The sequence below is a fragment of the Phycodurus eques genome, chromosome 12, assembly GCF_024500275.1.
Source record: "Phycodurus eques isolate BA_2022a chromosome 12, UOR_Pequ_1.1, whole genome shotgun sequence".
Lineage (NCBI taxonomy): Eukaryota > Metazoa > Chordata > Actinopteri > Syngnathiformes > Syngnathidae > Phycodurus > Phycodurus eques.
The window spans coordinates 4969211-4987253 of record NC_084536.1 but is presented as its reverse complement, the minus strand read 5'-3'; the positions used below and the strand labels follow the sequence as shown (position 1 = coordinate 4987253).

Here is an 18043-nt window from a genome sequence, read left to right as displayed (position 1 = left end):
ATTACACCTATTTTGTGGTCATATATGAGCCTTTTGTGTGCATGTCACAACTATATTATGGCCAAAATAAAATTCCCATGTTATGCCAGGAAATCTATACATGTTAGTGGATTTATTCACTAGAACTGTTTTTGTTTTTATCCATCCATCCAACCATTTTCTAAGCTGCTTCTCCTCACTAGGGTCGCGGGCGTGCTGGAGCCTATCCCAGCTATCATCGGGCAGGAGGCGGGGTACACCCTGAACTGGTTGCCAGCCAATCGCAGGGCACATACAAACAAACAACCATTCACACTCACATTCACACCTACGGGCAATTTAGAGTGTTCAATTAACGTGCATGTTTTTGGGATGTGGGAGGAAACCCACACAGGCACGGGGAGAACATGCAAACTCCACACAGGCAGGGCCGGGGATTGAACCCCGGTCCTCAGAACTGTGCGGCATGGTGGACAACTGGTTAGAGCGTCTGCCTCACAGTTCTCACATCCCAGTTCTCACATCCCAAAAACATGCATAGTAGGTTAATTGACAACTCTAAATTTCCCGTAGGTGTGAATGTGAGTGCGAATGGTTATTTGTTTGTATGTGCCCGGCAATTAGCTAGCAACCAGTTCAGTGTGTACCCCGCCTCCTGCCTGATGATAGCTGGGATAGGCTCCAGCACGCCCGGGACCCTAGTGAGGAGAAGCGGATCAGAAAATGGATGGATGGATGAATGGATTTTAGATGGTGGTCCACCTCACATTCGCCATCCACAGCATAGCATTGCTTCTCTGCCCTCGATTAGCGTAATTTCCTGTGTACAATGCACACCCATGTATTATACGCACCCCCAAAGTTGACCTAAAAATTCTGGAAACCCCTTCTACCTATGTATAATGCATTTTTACAATGCATGATTTTGCTTCTACCCTTATGATCAAAACATGAAGTATGATCTCTGTTTTGTTAGTTTTTCAAAGAATTATTCTGAAGTTCAGCATTTTATTTGAACACGTAAAATGTTATTTTTATTTACTTGCTCTTATTTTGAAATTCACAGACCTACTTTTATTCAGCAAATGAGAAAACACACAGTTGTGCTTATATGTTTGATTATCCAGGCAGAATTTGTAAGATGGGTACAATTCTTTAAAGAAAACAAAACACATTTAATTTTATTGTAATGGGATTTAAATTAAACTGTCAAGCATTTCAGAAACGCATTATAATTAAACAAAACATAACCATAAAGAAATTAATGATGGTTGTTGTTCAGTCATCAGTCATATTAAAATAAAAAACAATATTTCACAAATTATGCAAGGGTATGTAAACTGATGAGCAGAACTGTACATATTTGCAGTCATACGTACCCCTGTCATATTGGAATGAAAGTGGAGGCTACGAATTTGACCCAAACCAGTTTCTGAGACCAGGATCGTGGCTCCTGTGAAGCGAGACATCGGAGCCCAGTCTCCAGGTCCTGCTTCAGCCTCTCGGTTTGGCCGTTGGTTTCAGGGTGAAACCCAGATGACAGACTGACGGTACCACCTATGAGATTGCAAAACTCCTTCCAAAATTGCAAAATGAATTGGGGACCCCTATCGGATACCACATTCTTGGGGAAACCATGGAACTTGAATTCCTGGTGTATCATTAACTTGGCAGTGTCTTTAGCTGAGGGGAGTTTCGAGAGTGCAATGAAGTGTGCCATTTTAGAGAACCTGTCCACGATTGTGAGAATTGTGGTATTTCCTTTCGAGGCCGGTAATCCCATCACAAAGTCTATGGAGATGTCTGACCAAGGACGTTGTGGAACGCGACAGCAAGGTACAACGAACTGGCGACGAGAAAGAATGAGACACGAGGTTAAATGCAAGGGGTAATTAGGGTGAACGAGGCACAGGTGGTGAAGATACTCTCAGGAGCAGGTGTGTATGAAACAGGGGGAAGACAAAAACCGGAACACACACCCATGACAGTACCCCCCCACCCCCCTTAATGGCCGGCCCCAGACGGCCCCGGAGCCCCAGGATGCACAACGTGGAAGTCCTGAATGAGGGAGTTATCCACGATAAACGCAGACGGCACCCATGAACGTTCCTCAGGCCCGTAGCCCTCCCAGTCCAACAGATATTGAAACGCCGTCCCCCTCCGAGGAGAATACAACAGACAGGGGTCGCAACTACCCAGAAGGACGTTTACGAGAGGACTTGTTTGCAGCACATACCTGGCAAGCATTGAAATAATTGGTAACATCCCTTCTAACATTGGGCCACCAAAAGCGTTGTTCGACCACAGATTGAGTCTTGGCAATGCCTGGGTGACATACAGTCCGGTTAGTGTGAGCCCAGTGGATGACTCTTCCCCTTCAGGTCGGAACCACATAAAGCCTGTTTTCAGGGAAATTTTCAGGGCTAAGAGTATTCTTCAGAACCTCCTTTACCGCAGTCTCAATGTCCCAAACAAAAGCAGAAACAAAACATGACTTGAGCAAAATGGTTTTAGGGTCAGACAAAGAATTCTATGCGCAGAAAATGAGCGATAAAGCATCTGGCTTACCATTTTTAGAACCAGGTCGGTAGGATAACTTGAAATTGAATCTAGTGAAAAACAGAACCCATCTAGCCTGCCTCGCATTTAATCAGTTAGCAGACTTAAGATATTCCAGGTTCTTGTGATCTGTCCATACTAAAAACGGAGTATGTGTCCCCTCTAGCCAGGGCCTCCACTCCACCAAAGCCACCTTGACGGCCAGGAGTTCACGGTCACCAATGTCATAATTTCTCTCGGCTGGGGTCAATTTTTTGGAGAGATAAGCTCAAGGATGTAATTTACCATCATTGAGAGATTTCTGGGAGAGCAATGCTCCTATACCGACATCAGACGCATCAACTTCGACCACAAACTGCTGTTTGAGATCTGGCAAAGTGAGGATGGGAGCAGAGGTAAAGCTCGATTTAAGTTTCTGAAAAGCTGCCTGACAAAGCGGGTTCCGTACAATAGGTCTGTGTGGCGAGGTAAGATCATGCAAAGGCGAGGGTATAGAACTGAAATTTCTAATTAACTTTCTGTAGAAATTAGCGAACCCGAAGAACCTTTGTACGTCTTTGCGTGACGTGGGAGTGGGCCAATCAGTCACGGGATCAACTTTGCAAGGGTCCATTTTGATTTCACTTGGAGCCACCACGAACCCCAGAAAAGAAACGGATGACTTGTGGAACTCACATTTCTGGTTTAATATAGGGGTCGGTACACAGGCAGGCGATCCAAAAAAAGGCAACAGTATCCAAAAACGTGAGGCAAAAAGGCGAGGTTGATAATCGGAACAGGGGCTAGTCTTACTGTGAGTCTTTGACGTGGAAACAAGGAATGCTGGAACGTGACGACAAGGTACAACGAACTGGGGACGAGAAAGAATGAGACACGAGGTTAAATGCAAGGGGTAATTCGGGTGAACGAGGCACAGGTGGTGAAGATGCTCTCAGGAGCAGGTGTGTATGAAACAGGGGGAAGACAAAAACCGGAACACACACCCATGACAGTCAGAAGCTCAGTCATCCGGGAGGAGCTCAGAGTGGAGCCGCTGCTCCTCCACATTGAGAGGAGCCAGATGATGTGGCTTGGGCATCTGATTCAGATACCTCCCGGACGCCTCCGTGGTGAGGTGTTCCGGGCACGTCCCACCGGGAGGAGACCCCGGGGACAACCCAGGACATGCTGGACAGACTATGTCTCTCGGCTGGCCTGTAAACGCCTCGGGATCCCTCCGGAAGAGCTGGATGAAGTGCCTACTGTCCCCGCGACCCGACCTTGGATAAGCGGTAGAAAATGGATGGATGGATGGATGGATGGGCAATCTCATATACTGGAGGTAACAATATCAGGCTTTCATCAGGGGTCTGATTTTACCACTCATAGTGCATCAAAATGCTAACTTTTGATTTGGAAGGTGTGAGTAGAGTGGACTACTGATTCACACAGACATCTCCTTGTCAGTCGACTTTTCACAATCACTGGCTCACCCCACATTATAACTCCTAAAGTCCCAAAGTTAACATGACCCATTAATTCGTCATACTTTGTCAACATTAATATGTAAAAGAGTTACTCAATTTACATGGCCTTTCCATCCAACATTTGATCGGTCTGATCGTTTGTTTGTGAACCATGGCATATTGAAGCGTAGCTCGGAATCATGTGTAATAGCATGTTAAAAAGGATTTGAATAGTTTTAATAGCTGTAAAATAGTTTTTGTGTGTATGAGTCAGGGAAAGCAGGGGAAATATTCAGTGTTGCCTTGTTTTATTGCTCTGTTATGTCGCCTCTGATTCTGGTGCAACTTTTATGTCTGATTAACATGAATCTCATTTATGATTGAGCAGCTCACACTCACACGAGGAGAGACTTGCCACAACCACTCTCTCTCTCTCTCTATTCAAACATTCATCCATCCATCCATTTTCCGTACCTCTTTATCCTCACTAGGGTTGCGGGCGTGCTGGAGCCTATCCCAGCTGACTCTGGGGCGAGCCAGCTAATCGCAGGGTACATATAAATAAACAACCATTTGTACTCACATTCACACCTACGGGCAATATAGTGTCTTCAATCAAGCTACCGTGCATGTTTTTGGGATGTGGGAGGAAACCGGAATACTCGGACAAAACCCCCGCAGGCACGAGGGGAACATGCTAACTCCACACAGGCGGGGTCGGGATTTGAACCCTGATCCTCAGAACTGTGAGACAGATGTGGTATAACCACACAATCGTGCCACCATAACTTTATTAATTCTTTAATAATTTGTAACCTAATATGTTTTTTTAAACATGGTTACATTAGATTGATGAGGGGCCCCAGACACGCCTGCACACATATTAAGAAAAATTGACAAAAGGGGGTGGTGAACCTTGGGCATCAAGGGCAAATCGGCAGATGCCCGGGCACCTAAAGACCCCCCCAACACACACACACACACACACACACACACACACGCACACACACGCCAATGTTTACAAGTGGAAATGGGGGCTCTTTTGGCTTTTTTTGTGAATAGCTACAGAAGCTCTCTGGTTGGACTGTTAGACAAATAAATACTAACCCCTGCAGGCGAAATGGAAGAGACACTAATTACGTTTGTCATTTAATAATGCTAATCATCTATACGATACATAATTATACTCTAATTTACAAATGCATACTCAATATATTTTAAGAAACAGTTCGTCAAATAAAACAACAATATAAATCAGGCAAATGAATAGCCACCTTTTTGACGTACATAGTCTGAGACAACACTTGTTTCGGGCCCAACTGTGACGTACAATATCAGTGACCAGTTAGCTGTGCTAGCTAGTTCGGGTCAGGTCGCAGGGGTTCTGCTGGACAGTTGATCATGGCTCTGAGGGCGATCCGGCTGGTTTTCCCTTCGGTGGCAACCGCTTTCAAAACCGCGAATGTTGTTCAGAAGGTACGGACACAAAATACACGATTGCTCGTGACTTTTACCTTCCGGTCTCACAAGGACATGCTAAACGAGCAGGCTAGCTACCTCTCCATCCGTCAGCACTACAAACTGTCGCTAACCAGCTAATGGCACAAGTGTAGTGAGTGTATTGGAGTTTCGCCACATAAAAATGTGTTAAAATTCTAATTGTGGTCTTTAACTAATTTTCGCTCGAGGCTAATATGCACAATAAAGCTAGATTCGTCGCTAAATATGTTTAAATAGTGGTTTTATTGCGACCTGTCAAAATAAATACACTACATTGTTTACATTTTGCATCCTCAACATCCACCTTTGAATTTACACGTTAATGGTAGGTGTATTTGAATGTTATTATTAAAATAAATATTATAACATTGAATAACAAAAATAAGGTGCATGCACTGTGAACTCTAATAAATATCCCTTAATGGAAATTATTGCCAAGTTAATAAAAGTGGGAAAACATTTCTACTTCTGCTCCCACCATTAAAAAATAAAATAGGCACTTTAGAATATGCCCAAAATCCTCAGTTTTTTCTGTTGTACAGATTGGTTAAATAATTCACATGTAGTTTTGCTAAGTAACAATCAACAGCAATGAAAATGCAGTGAAAACAGAACGTTTTTAGCACAATTATTTCTGTTATACATCTGCTAGACATGAGCGCCACTTGAAAAAACTTTGTGTACTTCAATGGCGGAAGTTGAAAATTCAATTTTCAGGAATCATCACCACTTTTCTCTCTCTAATGGCACCCTTGACGCTAGTATCTGCATTGCTTGTTTTGTCATCTAAGACGTCTGTGCACATGACGGCGGTGAGGAAGCTGAAGTATGGCTGGTGGGCGTATGCACTGGGTGAGAGGACCACGCCGCACTTGAAACAGTCCAGCAAGATCATTTCAGTGGACGGCAACCTAGCGTCAGGCAAAGGAGCGCTGGCACAGAAGCTGGCTGACAAGCTTGGTAAATCGTCTGTGTGCATATATATTGTTTGTATTCATTGAACATATACAGAAAACAAAGCAATAAAAAATGTATAAAACTTTGATAATGGAAAAAACTACAAAACAAAAACAAGGAAATAATCATCAAGGGAATGTACAATGTATACAGTTTTTTCAAAAGGTGTAGGAAGAACAAAAACAAATTATGAGGTCCTACCCCTAATTCTGTGAACATACCTGACTAGTATAATAGTAATGATTTAGGAAGCTGATTTCGTGCGCGTGTGTGTGTGTTTATATATATATATATATATATATATATATATAATCTAGGAATTTTAAGTGAGCCGGTCCATGTACAATATAGAATTAACTATAACTATCTACAAATAACGGGTCCATCCAAGTGTATTGGAGATTTAAAAAAAATTATATACACACAACCCACTATATTCAAGATAGCATTGCTAACTTCTTCATCATCCTCACAGTTAGTGTGTTTATCGCTCTGATATACATATACACATACAATATTTTATTCATATATTCATTTATTTATTTTACCTGATTTATTTACATTTTTTGTCACTCTTGTTTTAAACATGTTTTTAAACCTAATTAGGGAGCTACATGATTTCAATTTATTATCATAATAATTACATATGCTAACTCCTCTTAAGGACTCACATCTCTTTTTTATATTTTCAGATTATATTAGATTAATTAATTAGATTATATTTTTCTCTTATCGAGAAGAGCCTGTGAGTAGTGTGGAGAAGTGGCTTGTTGTGTATTTTATACTTAAGCTGTGCTGTTTTGAATTCATGTGAATCGTAGAATTTGAGTGTATTTAAGTTGATATATTGTCGCTTGGTTGGTTCAATGTAGCTCAATCATATATAGCAGTAACAGTGAACTATACAGTGTATATCTTCTTTTCCTTTCGGCTTACCCCATCAGGGTTCACCACAGCGTGTTATAATTCTCCGTGTAAGCCTATCTCTTGAATCCTCCTCTCTAACACCAACTGCCCTGATGTCTTCCTTCATGACATCAATCAGCCTTCTCTTTGGTCTTCCTCTAGCTCTCTTGTCTGGGAGCTCCATCATCATCATTCTTCTACCAATATACTCACTAACTCTCCTCTGGACGTGTCCAAACCTTCAAAGCCTGCTCTCTCTAACTTTGTCTCCAAAACATCTAATCTTGGCTGTCCCTCTGATGAGCTCATTCCCAATCTTATCCAACCTGGTCACTCCTAGAGAGAACCTCAACATCTTCATTTCCGCCACCTCCAGCTCTGCTTCTTGTTGTCGCTTCAGTGCCACTGTCTCGAATCCGTACATCATGGCTGGCCTCACCAATGTCTTATAAACTTTGCCCTTCATCCTAGCAGAGAGTCTTCTGTCAGATAACACACCTGACACCTTCCTCCACCCGTACCAACCTGCTTGGACCTGTTTCTTACCACACTCACCATTGCTCTGGACTGTTGACCTCAAGTATTTGAAGTCCTCCACCCTTGCTATCTCTTCTCCCTGTAGCCTCACTCTTCCCCCTCCACCCCTCTCATTCATGCACATATTTACATATATATGTTTTTGGGAAAATATTCTCCTAAATAAATTTGCTATCGTGGCAGGCTGAAACAATATATTGAGAGAGACCGAGAGGAATGGATAACACAAAAATATTGTAGAAGTGAAAATCTGCAATATAGTGGGATCGTGAAGCAACAACCGTCGTAGCGGAGGATTAATGGATCTGTACTATGTGATGATAAGTTGCAGGGACTCATTGTTCCAGGGATAGGACTCATTGTTTCCAGACATGTGCATCCTGGGACTCACATAGTCTCAAGGATAAAATGATCTATGAATTTGGATGCACTCCTTTTTTTCCTTAATACATTGCTGATCGGATTGGATGGACAAAATCAAGTGACTTGGGTCCCAAAAAATGAGAGAGGGACATTCTTCTAATAATTGTGCGTGTGTGTTTTTAAATAATTGTATTTAAAATATTGTATTTTTATTTAATTAGTCTTATTGGCCCTGGCAAGCAGAGTAACCAGGGTCCAAAATACTCATAAACATTTTTGCATAGCATTTAATGCTATACAGGGGAACCTCGATAAAGCGGACCCAGATATAACTGTTATCGGATAAAATGGACCGTCGGGACTGAGCAATGTGTCCAAAAATAGTTTCCATTTATCACTTAAAATGCTGTCCACAAAGTCCATTAGTTCCAGAATTGGCTGCTATTGTTTACTGGTGCTGTGGTGCAATGCATGAATGGGACTGGCATAGTTCCGGGTCACAGATGCACAAAAAAATACCGTCGATCCAATTTGAAAGGCAGCCCTGCAAGCAGAGAATGGGACTGGCATATTTCCGGGTCACAGATGCACAAAAAAAATACCGTAGATCCAATTCGAAAGGCGCCCCTATTAAGGCTTCTTTACATGTGCGCGGACGGCGGCCGTGGTGACGTCACTACGGCTGTCCCGCGTGTAGTTTGCCTTTTACTCGAGCGCAACCGATGCGCGCTGTTTTGAAAATTTACTGCAGTTCATCTCCAAGTCGGGGGTGTCGCTACGGCTGGTATTGGCTAGGACACCACAGTGTGGAGTTTCCTCTGCATTTTTTTGGCCATTTCCGGTAGCCGTTTTTACTTTCCTTTCAGCAACAACAATGGTGACATTGGAACAGAGTCTGCTAGTACAAGTGGACCTAGATGACCAGATGATACGTTTTAATTATGCTGCAAAATCGATCAACAAGGCGGCGGCGTAGATGGTATGTAGAATCAAGGGGCACGCTGAGTACGTCATCACAGCATGTGACCAAAACGGACCAATCACGAGAGATGATCTCCGTGGTGTTTGATGTGCAGCAACAATTTTTGCCGTGTGTGCGTCAAGCTATGCAGCAACAATTTTTGCCGTGTGTGCGTCAAGCTACGCAGAGGGGCCACACGAGCCAATTCGTCGGTCACGTGATGCAATGCGGGCGTTGTGGACCGCAGGAGTATAAAGAGGCTTTTAGTCCGTTCTATCGATGGTCCACTGTACAAAATTAGTTTTTACAAAAAATAGTGTGCACCAGTCACTAGTAGTACCCGGAAAGCAGGGAGGTGCGTGACTGCTTAATGTTGATGTGCCTTTTTTTTTTTTTTTTTTTTTTTTTTTTTATAAATATAGTGTTTATCTCATCAAATTATTTTAGGAACTTTGAACTCAGTGTTACGGCCGGAAACGAGTCAGCATTCAGTGATTCCCATAACAAAATTCAGACGTTCCGTAATATTTGACAGCTCTGCTTTTGACCAAGCTTTCTGTTTACCTCTGCTGCCACGCAGTTTTCATTTCTGTTCGCAATCCACGCGCTTTTCGTCGAGCTATGAGAAAAAAACATTTTGTTTTGAGTGTTGCTGACTGCTCAGAATTATAATTTTTTTGTACACTTTAAAAACATGCATCGCATATTTTAGTGATCGAAATTGAGGAATGCATTGCCAAATACCTAATTTTACCTCGTATTTCGCATTACCTCACATTTTCATATCGCACTGCGAGACGATACCGGATATTTCGGACCCTGTCGTACATGCATACCAAACTCAGGCCCGGGGGCCAAATTTGGCCCACGATGTAATTATATTTAGCCCGCAAGACCATATCAAAAAGTGTATTAGAGCTGGCCCGCCAGTATATAGCCAATGCGCCACTAATATTACAAATCCCAGAATGCTTTACTAGTGTGTTGCCCAATCAGTCTCACATTAAAAAGAAGCTCCTGAAACTAATGGGTTTGTTAAAAAACTGTGAACATGGAAAGTTTCTTATAAAACACATACAGCTTTTATTTTAATATACTACTTGTTTATAGCGGCACGGTGGAGGACTGGCTAGCACATCTGCCTCACAGTTCTGAGGACCGGGGTTCAAATCCCGGCCCCGCCTGTGTGGAGTTTTGATGTTCTCCCCGTGCCTGTGTGGGATTTCTCTGGGTACTCCGGTTTCCTCCCACATCCCAAAAAACATGTAGTCGGTTGATCGAATACTCTAAATTGCCCGTAGGTGTGAATGTGATTGCGAATGGTTGTTTGTGTGTGTCCTGTGATTGGCTGGCGGCCAGTTCAGGGTGTGCCTCGCCTCTCGCCCGAAGATAGCTGAGATAGGCTACAGCACGCCTGCGACCCTAGTGAAGATAAGCGGTACAGAAAATGGATGGATGGCTGGATTCTTGTTTATGTAACAGAATTCAGAAATTGGCAGTGTAACAACTTTAAATTTGACCTAAAAGTTTGAGAAAATTATGATCCAGAACTCAAATAAGAATGCGGAATCTGAACAAAAATAAGGTTCAATTCAGTTCAGCATCATTCAGCTGATTTTTGTATTGTTTTTAATTTTCTATCCGCGTTTTGTGTGTGTATAAAGAGCAAAGTGATAGAGGAAATGGTCATGACAACCACTGAAACTTGGTGTCCAAAGTGGCACTCATTGAAGGTAAAATCTAAACAAATCTTAAGTTTGTACAGCCTCTTCAAATGAATTGTTTTACATTTTTACTGTGGTGTCTAAACATACAACAAAACTTAAATTTACCACATTCACCACTAGGTGGCGCAAGTACACGTGTGTTGTGTTTTCATCCACAACAGAACACACGCAAGGCTGCCCTCTGGGATACGTTGCTCCTGTGCATTTCTGCTGTTAGACCTCACTGTCCTGTATAAAGTATACATTAACACTTCTTTTTCTTCAATAAGTTAACGTTGTTGTATTTCCTTAGGGATGCTCTACATGCCCGAACCCGACACCTTCTACTTGGACAAGATGTCTGGGGAGAAGGAGCCCCTCCCGGTCGACTTCAATGGGATGTGCAGCCTGGAGAAGTTCTACATGGACCCGAAAGCAGCCGACGGGAACAGCTACAGGCTGCAACTGTGGATGTACATCATGCGCCTGCTGCAGTACTCAGACGCCATCGAACACTTGCTCACCACAGGTAGCATGAAGACCCATTACAACGTTCATTACGTCCCTTCACTTTTCTCTCTAACATTGAGATTTTGATCCTGTGTCGAAGGTCAAGGTGTCATCATGGAGCGTTCGCCCTTCAGCGACATGGTTTTCCTGGACGCCATGTTTAAACAGGGCTATATCAGGAAAGAGTGTAAGCGCCTCGTCCTTGATGTTGCGGTTGCAAACGTACATGCGTGTCGTCAACGCTGCCTTGCCATTTGCAGGTGTGCAGCACTACAATGAGATCAAAGACATCAGCATCTGCGAGTTCCTGCCTCCGCACCTCGTCGTCTACGTGGACGTGCCTGCCGACGAGGTCCAGAAGAAGTTGACACAAAGTGGCAAGGTAAAATTAACTCGTTTCACTGTTCAATTTGTGCTAAATCAATGATCAATGATTAGTTCATTATCGTTTGGCTTTCAACCCAGTTTAAGACTTCACATCTGTTTGTGTTGTTGTTTTTCTTTTATTTAAAAAAAATAAAAAAATTTTATCTCCAGGCTGGCACGGTGGGCGACTGGTTAGAGCATCAGCCTCACAGTTCTGAGGACCTGGGTTCAATCCCCAGCCCCGCCTGTGTGGCGTTTGCATGTTCTCCCCGTGCCTGCGTGGGTTTTCTCCGGGCACTCCGGTTTCCTCCCACATCCCAAAAACATGCATTAATTGGAGACTCTAAATTGCCCGTAGGCATGACTGTGAGTGCGAATGTGTTTTGTGTTACTGTCATTTCTCGTGTGTAATACGCACCCCCAAAGTTGACCTCAAAATTCTGGAAAACCCTTCTACCCATGTATAATGCATTTTTACAATGCATGATTTTGCTTCTACCCATAGAATCAAAATATGAAGTATGATCTGTATTTTGTTAGTTTTTTTCAAAGAATTATTCTGAAGTTAAGCACGTTATTTCAACACGTAATCCTTTTTTTTTATTTTATTTTTTTTTTATTTACTTGCTCTTATTTTGTACTTGATTACCCAGGCAGAATTTGTAAGATGGGTACAATTCTTTAAATAAAAAATGAAGGAACAGGTGAAACACAATTTTATTTTAGTGGAATTCAAATTAAACGGTCAAGCATTTCAGAAAAGCATTATCATTCAACAAAACATAACCATAAAGAAATTAATGATGTTTTTTTTTCAGTAATCAGTCATATTAAAAAAAAACAAAAAACAACAATATTTCACAAATTCTGCGAGGGTATGTAAATTTCTGAGCACAACTGTACATATATTCAGTCATACATACCCCTGTCATATTGGAATGAAAGTGTAGCCACTACCACTAAACCACTAGGTGGCGGTGGCATTTTGGAATGAAAGTGTATAGCTTTTTCATAACCACTAGATGGCGTCATACATTTATAAAATGTGAAAGTTTTTTCCATTTGCCCCTATGCCTATGTATAATGTGCACTATTGACTTTTGACAATTTTTTAAGGGAAAAAAATTTGCATTAAACACGAGAAATTACTATACTGTCATGGCCATTTGGCACGAGGCGCATTGCGAGGGAGCAGCAAACTGGATAGGATCCAGAGCCCCGTAGCCGCTTGCCAGCTCGACACCGGTTAGAGTACCTGACGGTGGTCCGGCACAAAAGCATTAGGTATGTCAGCCTCACAGCTGCTGGCCACAATTCACGGGGCGAGGAGGGAAGGGAGATAATTCATCCAGTGGGACCAATATGCGTCTTGTGCTGTGGCTGCTTATGGCGCACCCTGCGACAGCCACAGAAGCATGTTGTACTGCTGAATTTCAGAGGCGACAGCCACAGAAGCATGTTGTACTGCTGAATTTCAGAGGAGGGAAAATTCTCCTGATGGTGCGGTTTATGGTCTTTATACCGGCTCAGAGGCTGCTTCTCTGCTGCCCGTGAGAGCGTGTGCAATGAGACAGTGTGGTGTGAGAGAAGGCACATACTCGATTGACAGTTCTCAGGGCATTAAATCGAACGCAACTGGACTGTTCTGTTTGTCTTAGAAGACATTTCGCCTCTCATCTGAGCAGGCTTCATCAGTTCATGCGACAAGGCTTAGTTAATACCCACAAGCCAGTGTTTGTGTGGAAAACTCCGCTATTTATGCTCCAACATAAGAGGCATGCCCCACACCACGTATGGCATGAACTGATGAAGCCTGCTCGGATGAGAGGCAAAACGTCTTCTAAGACAAACAATCCAGTTGTGATCGTTTTAGTGCCCTGAGACAGAAATGACCTGAATGAATGGGAATATTCACAGGCTTGATTGACAGTTGAAAGTTCTGGGGAGACGGGGTTTTGAGAGCATTCAGCGTCACACCCTCAGCGTCTGCAAGCTGAAAGAATGTCTCAGTTATTGTCCATTTTTAAACCTGATTTCGTATACTTAATAATATACATTTATTTTTGCATTCATGCATTCATTGTCTGGCTTGTTGTTAGTTTTCTGTGATGTGTCAAATTTTCAAGAAATTTTTTGGGCTGTTTGGTTCTACTTTAAAAGAAATCAAGCAATACAATAAAAATGACAGAACAAAACATCAATTGAAATGGCAAATAATGTGGAAAATATTTTAGTGAATAGGCAGTCTGGAGTAGGTGTGTCTTGAGTTTGAATTTTAAGAGGTTTAATGAATCTGCGTTTTGGAGGCCAGGTAGTAGTGAGTTCCAAAGACAGCGGGCAGAGCGGCTGAAGGCTGTGTCGCCAACAGTCGACAGACTGGTAGAAGGGATGGTGAGGTGGATGGAGGAGGATGATCTGAGAGAGTGGGAGGGTCTGGCATTGTGAAGGAGGTCCGCAAGATATGGCGGTGCGAGGTTATTGATGGCCTTGAAGGTGCAGATCAGTATTTTATATTGGATGAAAGCCATGCGGTACTGGACAGGCAGCCAGTGGAATCGTTGCAGCGCTGGAGTTATGTGATGAGTGGAGGGGGGTCCTTGTGATAATACTGGAGTTGTTTTAGTGACTTGTGGGGGAGACCAAAGAGGAGAGAGTTGGAATAATCCAGGCGGGAAGTGACGAGGCCATGAACAAGGACAGCGGCAGTGTGGGGGATGAGGGATGGACGGAGGCGATTGATTTTCCGTAAGTGAAAGTATGCAAAACTGGTGACGTTTATGTGTGCTTGGAAGGAGAGTGCGCTTTTTGAAAATTATTTTTTAAACAAAAACAGTCCTCGACTAAGCGGGGATAAACCGCCAGTAAGCGTTTTCTGGGTTGGTCCCTGCACCCCCCCCACCCCCCCATAAGGGAAAAATAAATGGAATTTATCTATTTTTGGTTTAAATTGAAAAACAAAATTCAGTGAAAAAAATCCACCAATAGGTGAATTTGCGGGTCCCAAACTGCAAGTAGGCAGGGGTCCACTGTACATAATTTTAATCTGTATTGTTTCATTTGAATCATTACATTCAAAAACTGAATCTAAATCGTATAATTTGAAACTGAATTTATTAGTTTGGATCTGAAGTCCAATAAAATTGAAGATAATAATACAATTTATTTCAGTTTCTCTGAAACTGGATTTGATCCCCACTGGAAATTTAACTCTATATATTTTCACATTCAGTCCTGTCAATTCAAATTCAGTTCGAGAAATTCAGTTTCAAATTAGCTGTGACAGACATCCAGGTACTTTAGGAAATGTAATCCATTGCAGATACACAGATGTCCTCTTCGGCCAATCGGCACCTTCGTTTTTGAACATGTAACCTCGGGTCAGAAGTCAGACCTAACCAGCTCTTAACCTTTGTGAAATACATCATTGGTTCAGGGAGATATGAAAAGGTGCCTACTGTCAAACATGGGAAAGGACATTGTTTGTATTGTTATGAACATATCACACCAAGGTCACGTAGTATGTATGTCTTTATTTGTGTTTTCCCCCCCAGCATAATGTTATCCAGGTATTGCACTCAATGCCCTCGGCATGACTGACACCTAAGGGTTGAAACGGCACATAGCACAAACCGTTACACACAGCAGTTTGAAAAAAACCTTCCAAAAACAACTTACTGCAGTGCATTCATCATGCCAATAACAGACAATATTTTCCTGTTTGAGCGGAATATAATCTGATGTCTTGATTGCATTGACTTGAAATGGAATGTCTTTATTTGTATCCTCCAAGTCGTATCTTCAGAATGTGCCGTTGCCGTATCTGAAGAGCATCGAGGACAGCTACAAGAAGTCCTTCCTCCCACAAATCAGGTGGGTAATGTATGTTTTTTTCTGTAGTTGAAAATGTAAAATAAAAACTTAACATTTTGGTCATTGTTAGTATCTATTCAAACTAAGACGGTCAATTTTTTTTCCCTTTTTTTTTTTAACATGGTGTTAGCATTTAATGATACAATGTTGAACGATTTTGCGTAGCTGTGCAATAGCAGCTGACTCTAAGTATGGCCTTTTTCGCTTTTAGTGAAAAGTCTGAGTTGTTGGCGTATGACGCGACCCAAGCGCAAGACGTCGAGAAGGTGTGAGTCCCCTGCTGAGAGACATCTGCAAAATGTTTCTGTGGTACATGCAATTGACAGGTTTTCGCCCCATCAGGTGGTGGAGGACATTGAGTATTTGAAGTTTGAGAAAGGCCCGTGGCTGGAACAGGACGACGTCACCTACCATCACATGAGAATGCTGTGAGATCTTTGTCGTTGAAATGAAAATACAGTGAACCGTTTCTATTCGTGGGGCTTGGGGCCAACCCAAATAGCAACCATTCACCAGTAATTGGATTCTTTGGTTGCGCTGCTGTGTGCTGTCAGCTAATGGCAAAGGTTAGCTACTCTTCCACTATGGTGCCTTCGAAGGCGAATATTGGTGCAAAAAAATGTTAGGTTCTACGGAAAAATTTGCAAATTGGTGAGTTCCCAACTGGTCTATCGCGAATCGGCAAGGGTTCACTGTATAGAAGAAAACAATAAGCAGTGTCCTGGTTTTAAGCACGTTTGCTGTTTTTAGTGTGGAAGACAAACAGAAGGTGGCATCGTTGACCCACATACCCAGGTTTCTGCCCGAGATCACCATCGGGGCGCACGACTTTGATGAAAAATACTACGCCTTTAAATCGGTATGAAGACAGTACATGTTTTCAGCTGTTGCTTGTCGACTGTTAAATTCTGATCTTGTCATTTTTTTTAGCTTCCTGGGAAGAAATATGCTCGGGGTTATAACACAGACGTCGGAGACAAATACATCTGGCTCAAGTGAGGAAGAACACTTTCTGGCTCGCCAGCGACAAATGAGCTTGCAGCCTGCAATGTTAGCATATTGTCTCCACTTGTACATCCTATTATGTACGTATTAAAAGAATACATTTTCTCATACACATCCACGATGTGTTATTGGAGTGCACTTACACACACCGGCCACTTCATTGGAGACTCCTTCACTATCTAATAAGATCCAACATAAAAATATTCGGCCTTTACAAAGATAATGCTCATTCAGTTGGAATAATTTAACAATGTTCATTATTGTGGTTGTACATCGTAACTTAAGATTGTTTTGACCCACTTGTGAAACTAAATGAGGTCATAAAGTTCAAGCTGCTGCTATTGATTGTCATCGATTATTCTATACAGAGCCGTCTCTACCCAATGTGGCGCCCTAGGTGCGACTTTATATTGCACCCCCTCCATCGGTGTACGCTTCCAAAAGAAATCCAATAGCATTGGTTTTACCTTTGTCTTAATGTATACGATGATGTCACAAAATTTAAATATACAATTTAAAATAATGTAATTATTGTAATTTAAAATATCAGAATTAAAGCCCTAAAAAGCAAAATGTTGTCTACTATGCCTATATAATATATAGTATTGTTTTTTATTATGCATTTTGATCCAGTTTTGCTGTCATTACATTGAAATGTTGATTAGCAGATGCAAGGAAGCTGTAAACTGCAGTGTGTTGTGGCATGTGAGTTTGCTATGGAGTATTAGTAATTATAATAAATGTGTACTTTAACACTGATGTAAAGATTAAAACAAATAGCATTGCTTCAGACAATTAGAATTGTAACACAACGAACAACTAGGATTAAAAAAATCTTATCAGGGCAAACATGGGAATAGCATTTTGATTGACTATTAAAAGCAGGATATATGTTGGCTATCCAGATCCAAATATAACAAATGTTAAGACTGTCAATCATGCCACTAGGTGCAATTCTAGGATCAAAGAGGTTCCGGGGTGTTGAGCTCGTGGCCAGCCGCAAAAAAAAATAAAATAAAAGATTTATATTTTGTACGCTTTAATGCAGTTTCTATCAAAGAGAAGCATAACACATATCGGTAAAGTGTGTGACTAAACCAAATCTGATGTTGAGCCACAGTTAGGGTGGAACAAACCATTTTTGAGACAAGGGGATGGTGTATTTTTGTTATAACATGTTCCCTCGTTTTTCGCGGTTAATGGGGACCAGAACCCCCCGCAAAAGGTGAAAAACCGTGAAGTAGGATTTGCCCCGTTTGCAGCTTCCATTTTCACAATTCTTTTATTACGCAGAGTTACCACACGTTTCGGTTGATTATTGAAGGTTATTGAAGCAGTTTTGCGGATGTTTGCATCCTCTTTCTTTATGAACCGCACAG

The 18043-nt window shown here is 42.1% G+C and overlaps 1 protein-coding gene across 1 annotated transcript; it reads left to right on the top strand.

Annotated features, from left to right (window-relative positions):
* The first annotated feature begins 5315 nt into the window (after positions 1–5315).
* Positions 5316–17005, top strand: ndufa10 (NADH:ubiquinone oxidoreductase subunit A10). The gene is made up of 10 exons (XM_061692613.1): positions 5316–5459; positions 6275–6443; positions 11227–11442; positions 11524–11610; positions 11684–11805; positions 15580–15659; positions 15871–15925; positions 16002–16087; positions 16410–16518; positions 16590–17005. The coding sequence occupies exons 1-10, from the start codon at positions 5385–5387 to the stop codon at positions 16656–16658; spliced, it is 1068 nt and encodes a 355-aa protein (XP_061548597.1). The 5' UTR covers positions 5316–5384; the 3' UTR covers positions 16659–17005.
* Positions 17006–18043: the final 1038 nt, after the last annotated feature.